This window comes from Engraulis encrasicolus, chromosome 18, assembly GCF_034702125.1.
Source record: "Engraulis encrasicolus isolate BLACKSEA-1 chromosome 18, IST_EnEncr_1.0, whole genome shotgun sequence".
Classification (NCBI taxonomy): domain Eukaryota; kingdom Metazoa; phylum Chordata; class Actinopteri; order Clupeiformes; family Engraulidae; genus Engraulis; species Engraulis encrasicolus.
In genome coordinates, this window is record NC_085874.1 from 30,085,626 (window position 1) to 30,095,313 (window position 9,688).

At 41.9% G+C, this 9,688-nt stretch overlaps 1 protein-coding gene across 1 annotated transcript in view; it reads left to right on the forward strand.

Annotated features, from left to right (window-relative positions):
* The window catches only part of tmem63a (transmembrane protein 63A), a 30,686-nt gene extending 21,014 nt beyond the window's left edge, over positions 1-9,672 (forward strand). Inside the window, exons 20-23 of the mRNA XM_063223412.1 lie at positions 1,099-1,266; positions 2,720-2,835; positions 3,879-3,935; positions 4,305-9,672. Coding sequence (XP_063079482.1) covers positions 1,099-1,266; positions 2,720-2,835; positions 3,879-3,935; positions 4,305-4,442 — 479 coding nt within the window. The 3' untranslated portion in view covers positions 4,443-9,672. The remainder of the gene's footprint in view (positions 1-1,098; positions 1,267-2,719; positions 2,836-3,878; positions 3,936-4,304) is intronic.
* Positions 9,673-9,688: the final 16 nt, after the last annotated feature.

Below are 9,688 nucleotides of genomic sequence, written 5' to 3' on the forward strand. Positions count from 1 at the left end.
TGTCCATCTGTCCACCTCTCTTGCACTTTTAACTCACTTTTCTTGTCCTCTTTTTCTGTCTTGTCATTTAAAGGAACAGTCCACCCATTTTCGATTTTCACATATTTGCAGTATTTCCAAGCATTATTCATGAATGTGCGTATCATTTTCTTCTCAGTGTTTTCTGTACTTAAATTTATTGGATCGGAATTATTAGCATAGCTTAGCATAATCACTAGAAGTAAACGGAAACATAAGCACCAAGCCACAAGTGAACACAGGGCAGGATTGAATAGTTGTTTTGCACTTTGGTGAATTTTACATTCATTTAAAAGTAGTTTATAATTACTTTGGGGAATGTTTTGTTTCTTCCCGTAGACTTGCATTGCTACATTTAATTTGGCTATACTGTTAAAATGGGCAATGCAAACACATAGACAAAAAATATGTGCACATTCATGAATAATGCTTTGAAATACAGCAAATATACACAGATACACAGGTTTTTGGTGACCCTCAACCAATATTCCCCGATGATCCCTGACTTCGCACTTTGCACTCAAAATCTACTCCAATTTCAGCATATTCCTTGTCTGCAATAGCCTTATTTGAAATTCCAGGAATTCCCTGATCTGATCCTTGGGGACCAAGAGTATTTGACTCTTGGTGATCACATGAAGAGACTTACTGAAAAGAGCAAGGCAGGTCATGGAATTGCTGAATTAAAATAAGATTCCTACATTCTTGGATAAAGCTTAGGGGTATGCACAGCCTTTGGCTGAGCTATTCCCAAAAGTGCCTTAGAGGACATCATCAAAATACATTTCACGTCAGTATAAACACACGCACACAGATACATGCACGCACGCATGCACGCGCACGCACGCACGCACCCACACACACACACACACACACACACACACACACACACACACACACACACACACACACACACACACACACACACACACACACACACACACACACACACACACACACCAACATGAATGAAGTAAGAATTACATGTTAATTACATGTTGGCAATGATCATATGAACTTTGACTGACTGACCTGAGGATGTGTGTGTGTGTGTTTGTGTGTGTGTTTGTGTGTGTGTAGGTCTGCTGTATCTCTTCCTGAAGCACCTGGTGGATAAGCACAACCTCTTCTTTGCCTTCCTGCCTGCGCGCCTGGAGAGGCAGGTGCATTTCGGAGCTGTCAATCAAGCACTGGCTGCACCAATCATCTGCCTCTTCTGGTTGTACTTCTACTCTGTGCTCCGAACAGGTACACCCCCCACCCTTTCTCAAGTGTGAACATCTGTAATACATGTGTAATAAGCTTGTGAAGAGTTTTTATTTTCCTTTTCAAATGTATCGTGTCCTTGGTTAAAGTGATGGTTCGGAGTAGATTCACCCTAATGCAATTTTAACTGTGACATCTATCCAGTAGTCCACCCGAAGTGTTTTCTACCTTAGCTGAACATTAGCTGAGTTTCCGAGTTATTCCGAATAGTTAAAGCGATGGTTCGGAGTAGAATCACCCTAATGCCATTTGAACCGTGACACCCATCCACCTTTACACCCGAAGTGTTTTCTGCCGCAGGCTTACATCAACAGAGTTGCCGTGTTATTCGATGTTTATTCCGGATAGCTTGACTCAAGCGCATATGGATCCTGGGCACCGTCTCCAAACTTTCCCCACAAAAATAACATGTCATGACACCAAACTTCTACAGTATAACAAATGTGGTTTGTACTCACAAAAAGATGAATTTGAAACTTTGTACATAGTCCAGGAGTTTATTAGTAACAACACATGAGACGATTAGCTTTTCTGCTGCTAAACATCCGTCGACGTCACTTCCTCCAGCTGGGACTTTGTTGATGGAAACAAATACACGTGAGTCCGGAAGGCGGAAAACTCAAAAAGACAGCTTGCGCTACAACTAGAAATTAACCACTTCGGATTTAAATTTTACCACGTTTAATAAATAGAAGACGATGCCACACTCGTGCATATATCCTGGCTGTGGACTAAAACACAAACCTTACAATAAAGAAAGTCCCAGCTGGAGGAAGTGACGTCGACGGATGTTTAGCAGCAGAAAAGCTAATCGTCTCGTGTGTTGTTACTAATAAACTCCTGGACTATGTACAAAGTTTCAAATTCATTTTTTTGTGAGTACAAACCACATTTGTTATACTGTAGAAGTTTGGTGTCATGACATGTTATTTTTGTGGGGAAAGTTTGGAGACGGTGCCCAGGATCCATATGCGCTTGAGTCAAGCTATCCGGAATAAACATCGAATAACACGGCAACTCTGTTGATGTAAGCCTGCGGCAGAAAACACTTCGGGTGTAAAGGTGGATGGGTGTCACGGTTCAAATGGCATTAGGGTGATTCTACTCCGAACCATCGCTTTAAGTACAAACGGTAATGGACCCTGGCAGTATCTCCAAAATTACCACACTAAAATCACATGCCATGACACCTAACTTCTATAGTAGTACAAATATGGTCTTTACTCACAAAACGATGCATTTAGAAGTTTGTACATAGTCCATGACTTTATTATTATCAACAGAATAGCTGAAATTGTGTTTAAATTGGGTTTGAAAGCGGGATTAAGCTTTATTCAGAATTAAAGTGAGTTCATTCTGAATGAAATGTGTCATAAACGTAGCAATAGTGTTAACTATATACGGCTGCTTCTACCCACTTTCTGCTCGACGTCAGGGTTCATGGCGCAGACGTCTCTCTTCACACTGGTGGTCATCTGCATCACCATCTTCATCTGCATTGCGTACTCCTGCTTTGGCCACTTCAAATACCTCAGCCCACACAACTACAAGGTGAGGCCAGACGCCATAAGGGACTGTTTGTTTTTTTTATTTTCGGGGTTTGGGGAGGGTCGTGCCATTTTTTTTCTTCAGTGCAGGGAGGGTCAGCCAACATTTTTTGATCTCATGGGGAGTGATATTCAAAAATGTTTGGCCGATTTATTAAAAACATTCCAAAGAAGCCTACCTAATTTGAATATGTTTCGATGTAACATAATCCTAGGCTACAGTTTTCAAGATCAGAATAGTAAGCAGTAGTGTTGGTCAATCAACATTTGTCAAAAGAAAATGTGGAGAAGGGCTATTTATGAAACTTCACCGTAGGGGAGGGTCATGCTTATTTTTTTATTTTTTTTTGACACGTCGCAGGGAGGGTCGTCAAAGTTTTGAAGCTCGCTAGAGGGAAGGGGCATGCAAAATTTGAAGACCAAGGCTGGAAATCTTCCGAAGACCCCGAAAATAAATAACTAACAGTCTCTTACCATGTCACAACACTTAGCAACAATCACTACTTCAAGCCCACATGGCTAAAAGATGAAACCAGAAACCACACGACACATTTTGAATTACTACAAGTACAATATTAGTCCAAACTCACACTCTTAAATACACACAATTACTACAATTACCTCTGCCACTACTACAAGTACAAGTAATTCAGCCACAACTAAAATGTGAATCCAGACACACCATTGCATAACAAGAAGTATCTCAGCTGGTACAACTAAAACATGAAGTCAGCAACACTATAACACACTTTTAAAAATATATATATTTTAAAGGCTTTTTTGCCTTTATTTCTGACAGGACAGTGGATGAGAGACAGGAAATGAGTGGGGAATGAGAGACGGGGAAGGATTGGCAAATGACCCGGGCCGGAACCAAACCCCGGTCGCCAGCGTAGTAACCCAGTGCCCTACCGTTAGGCCACAGCAGGGCCTACCATAACACACTTAACCTATAATTCCCAAGTACCTCAGCTCCCACGTTGTCTGTTGCTGTACGGTGTGTGCTGTGAGGGTGTGTGTGATGTTTTCTGTGTTTTTTTCCCTCAGCTGAAGGATGAAGACCCAGAGGACTATGACCGAGCAGCCACCAACTCTGAGAGCATGGTAAGTGCAGACACACACACACACACACACACACACACACACACACACACACACACACACACACACACACACACACACACACACACACACACACACACACACACACACACACACACAGGTAAGTCATGAATTAGTTCAGGATCAGAACAGAGTTACAGTTCTGGAAAATCTCAAAACAAGCAAATGTACACAAACACATACTCAATCTTTTTTGTCTCTGATGAAGATCAAAGTGTACTTCAATCAACCTCACTGTTTCTTTGGAGACACTGGCGCCACTCCTGTGATTTGTGTTGTGCTATGACTGCACGTTTTTGTTTTGACTTGTTTGATTTGAGTGCATGCGTTTGTGTTCTTTTGTTCTGACAGGTGTACGCCCCCCGAGTGCTAACCTCTAACCTGGAGTGTGATTCGCCAGACAACTTTGGTTTCCGCCAATCGTACGGGACGACAGACAGTAGCCCTGTCATCTTGAGTCCAGCTGACGAGTCCCCTATCGAACCTTAGAGAGAGAGAAGGGGGAAGCGTTTCAGATGCCAGTTGCCTGTAACTGTGACATCCATGAAGAACCTTGAAGAACCGTTTAGATCACCAGTTGCCGTGTCACCACATCGGTATCTATATAACAACCCCAACACCATGTTTGTGGGCCACCAACACCGTAGCAGCTGAGATTTGACCTGTTAACCTTTAACTTGGAATCACTGTATACTTCCATTGCAGTTATTCTGCGTCAGATCCAAAACTAAACTGAAGTCACGCGAGCTGCAGCCAGGTCAGAGTAACTGAGGTCAGCTATTACAGACAATTCTTCGCTAGAAAGCAGATATGCATTATACACACAAATAATGAGAGACTATTAATAGAAAAAAATGTTGATGGAAAAAATATTACAGTAGGTTTGCAAATTTTGATATGTAGACATAATTGTCTAAATAGCCGTGATTTTGTGCATGAATAGAGACATTGTCCCTGGTGTTACAGCTCTGTTGTTAAGGTGCTAGTGACTTGTGGGAACTTGCTCATATGGAGAGGAGCCATGCGGCTCAACGGCTTCTTCATTTGGTTCAGCTAAGAAAATGCTGTGCCAACCTGCAGACTTTTTTTTAACTTTTTTTATTTTGATACTTGATCCTGGGTATTTGTACTGTTTGGGTGCCATTTTGTAAACCCTGGGTGAGGTAAGACAGCCCCTGTTTGAAGTCAGACCCAACAGTAATATAATATCTGTTGTTCTGACTGTGTTAAGGCCATAGAAAGGTGTTACGATGCAGGAATTCCTCAGTAGGCCCCAGCTCATATCCGCCTCTTAAAGTGATACTGTCCCATTTTTGGAATTAAGCTTATTTTATACCTCTCCTTGAGTTAAATGATTGGGTTTTACCTTTCTCCAACCGTTCTCTGAGTATGGCAGTGCAAATTTTGCCTCCATGCAAGCAGTCAACATTGAGTCCTATGAGACCAGCTGGCGGCTAGCTGGTAAAATTTGCACTGCCGTACTCAGAGAACGGCAGGAAGTACAGGAGAAAGGTAAAACTCAACAATTTAACTGAAGAGGAGGTCTAATATGAGCTGATTTCCAAAAATGGTGCAGTATCACTAGTGTGACATAGTGACCACTGTATGTGAAGGCGGTCCCCCTTTCGAGAAACTAAACCACGAGAGCCAGTTTAACCACTGGGTGTAACCCAGAACACTATGCATGCACAGATCAAAATTCGCACCATTGTCTAATTCTGAAGGGTGTCTCTTTGATGTGACTGTAGGGAAGTGTATCTTCTAACGTTGTAACCTGAAGCTAAACTAGCTGTAATGTACGTGCGCAACACATCTAATGTGCACATAGCTTGAGATTGTTTTGAGGAACATTTTCACCATCCTTACAAAGGATTCCAGCCATCCCATTATTTTTTTAAATTTACATACAAATGTCATGCAATTTTATTCAGACCCCCACCCCTATAATTCTGCACTGTACTGCAGTGAAAATTGTATTTCTACAGTATTACTGCACCAAATGTTCCAGACCTGGTGCTCGTGGTCAAATTTCATAGCCTAATGCAGTGGCAGAACAATTGCACACAGGGCCTCAGAGCAAAACATTGATGGGCCCCCCTATACAGCTTCCTAGGTTCAGGATATGGCCCATCAATACAGGAGGACCCTCACACAAAGGGACGACTGATGCACTAATGCCCAAATTACGTTTTCTCCCTGCATTAGCACAGTGTCTCTGGGCTTTGTCTGTCCAACACACATCGTGTCAGTAAAAAATATTTATTAATATCCGTCCTACACACACTCACACAGACACGGCTGACAAATAGCAGTTCCTTTCAGCTTTGACATCCTGTAGCCTTCTGTTGGTGAAAGTAAATATCTGTGAGGTTCGCTCCTTGCCATGTTACAGGCTAATTCACAGCTTTGCAAAAAAAGTTTTGCATTTAAAATATGCTGTTATCAAGTGTAAATGATGTGTAGTGTAAACATTTCATACATGTCACTCTTTCTTTAGCTAGGCTATTACTGTATGTAAGCACACATGTTCAAAATGAGCTGTAGGTGCAAACAAGCATCTTTCATGTTCCAAGCATGGCTTATGGCATTGTTTCCCAACCTTTTTTGTCTTAAGTACCCCCTAAGCCTTTTCTCATACCACAAGTACCCCCTGACTCATGCTTTATATCCCAATGTGACTATGCTCCATACATGTTTTCATTTTTCCAAGTACCCCCTGCAGGGTGCTCGCGTACCCCTAGTGGTACACGTACCCCTGGTTGGGAAACACTGGATTATGGTACAAGCACATTTCTTGAGTCAAGCATAGGTTCATGATGCCATGAATCGTGAACAGTAGAAATCACGTGCAGCCTGTTGGCATGTGTTCATACTAGGCATTGCCATTTTGGTACGGGTTGCTATGTTTTTCCCACAATCTACCACCTATGGGGGGACGTTCATGTCGCAAATTGATGTTCATTTAAACAGAGCTACCCCAGTACAAATATGGCGGAAACCAAATCGACGTATTTGTTCCAATAGACAGGGGTAGTCATCATGGTATCTCCTGTGCTATACCCAACATCGGTAACACTTTATTTTAGGGATACATCTATAAGCACAATATTAATGCCTGTGTAAGTAACTTGTTAGGCATGTACTAAGCAAAATCAGACAGTTGTTAGACATTTATTAGCAAATGTCTTGTTCATGCACCCATCATGCTCTACACTTCTTGGAGCTAATATTCTCAAACATTAACTTAATTATCACAAAGGAATAGTTACGTTGTGCTTCAAAACTATTACTCTTCATAATGTTCCGCATTTATTGTAGGGTTTTTACAATTACAACTAAGTGGTACATGAAAAAAAAAAATGTCTCACCACCACTTCACCGTCATAGAGAAGGGTACGTCAAATCCTTGCTACATAATGACTCCTGTTACAAGGTCTGTCCAATATGTAATGAGAGAAGAATAGATGCCTTGCCCAAACTGTTTATAAAATAATCACTATGTGTATCTTTACACTTTGCTTATCAGGGGGGAGGGATAGGTTGTGCGGGCCTGGGTAGTGTTGGCCCTAGGCAGTGTGGGGGCTCTAGGCCATCTGGGCTGAGCAATGCTTCACTTTAGAATAGGGACCCTTATTCCACATCTGTTTTCATACTGTTCAGGGTTTGTTCACAGTGTGTCGGGAGCTTATACACATTGTATTCTGGCACTTATTACTTACTAATAAATAGAAATATAGGCTAACTAACTGGTCCTTACTAATGTTATATTAGTAATAAATCCTTAATTGTGCATCAACAAGATATTTGCTAATAAGTGTCTAACAACTGTCTGATTTTGCTTAGTACATGCCTTACAAGTTACTTATACAGGCATTAACATTGTATGTGTCAGTGCTTATAGATGTATCCCTAAAATAAAGTGTTACCCAAACATCTTCTATTGGAATAAGACACTTCAAGCCCGTGCATTTCCTGGATCCATGTGATGTCAGGTGAATGCCTAGGAGACCTTCGGTTAGGAGACCTTTGGAGTCTTACAGTTGAGAATAAATGGAGTTCCCTTGGCAATGTAGATGGTGGTAAAGCACATCTCACGCAAGCTGTCACCAAATGCCGCAGAAAGACAAGAAGGAGGGGACAGCGCCCCCTTTGGACACCAAACTTGAACACACTCCTTTGCATTGGGTGGGCAGAGTTTGGGTTATCTTACTCTAATAGAAGATGTTTGGCTATACGGTTCCATGTTACGATGCCAGCACGTCTCATGTGCCAAGCATGGGCTGATGGTGCAAAGTGCTGTTACTCAACTAGGGGGATTTCTTGCACCGTCTCCAGAACTGGGCGACTGGCTGTGCCAGGGAGAGGGCCGGCAGCTGGTTTCCATGACGCTGGTCACGTAATATGTTGTCTATTCAGATATATTGTACGATAACTATAAAGATAACTATAACTTTGTGAAAATCCCTGTAACTCTACTGAAGACCGCCGTTCACATATCATCTACATTGACGACAACTTGCTGGATGAAGTCATTGGGGTCACGTTCAAAAGCGATTTTCTGTTCTGTAAAAGCAATGTCAGTCAATCAGAGCCAAACATTCATTTGAATGTGATGAGGTCTGGAATAATTGTCCCACTGATGGTGCCATTTTAGGGGGACACATGGTTTTTGGATGTGATTTGAGTTGCGAATGCACAGACAATTTAGGACATAATGTAGTCAGGATGAGTTGCGTACAAAAACATTTACGGCCAAGGAGGAAAAAGTGAGTGAAAGTGAGCTCCTCCCACCTAAAATGGCGCCATTGGCCTAGTACACATTATACCAAGCCCTCCTAGCAAAGAGAGTAGATTAGAGTAAGACACTTTTAGGCTCTGACTTTTCCGGGATCCATGTGATGTCGGGTGAACGCCCCCTTTAGGAGACCTTCGGAGTCTTCTGGTTGAGAATAAATGGAGTCCCCTTAGCGCTGTAGATGGTGGTAGCGCACATCCTGTGCAAGCCACCACCAAACATCACAAAAAGAGAAGAAAAAGGAAGGGACAACGCCCCCTTAGGAGACCAAACTTGAGCACAGTCCTTTGCATTGGGTGGGCAGAGTTTGAATCCTCTTTCTCTAATCTACTCTCTTTGCTCTTGGTATCTCTTGGCTCTTAGCTGTAAACAAATTATTTTCCAGACAGTCAATGAGGCATCAGAATACTGGTGGCAACCAAAGTTTCTGTAGTCTAATCTTTATGCCAAAGCAAATGTGCCTGAGTTTATATAGGTAAATTAAAGGGATACCTCACCCCCAGGCGAAAGTAAGTCAGTTCCCGCAGTCCCAGTTGGATTAGGGATCAGACGCGTTTTCCATGCAGAACTACTTAGATTACAGTGTCTAAGCCGACATTAGTTTAGTTTAGTAAAGCATAGTCGCTGTAATCTACAATAGCCATTTCAAAATTCCAGTGACTAAATTTTGCATGGGTGTGGGGGAATCCCTTTAATTGCACAGTTGACTTATCTGATGTGTGAATACTTTGTCAGGGTCTTTGCATTTCTACATAGCAGTTGGGTTTTTTTAACACCAAATGCTTGGATTGTACATACTTGTGCTACTTTTATGTTTGTGGGGCTATGTAATGTTATGAACGATGAACAAAAAGAGTAACTGTATGTCATAACTGTATTGTTATATCATAACAGTTTTGCATTAAACAGCTTTCTGAGACTGAACCCTTTTATTTGATGT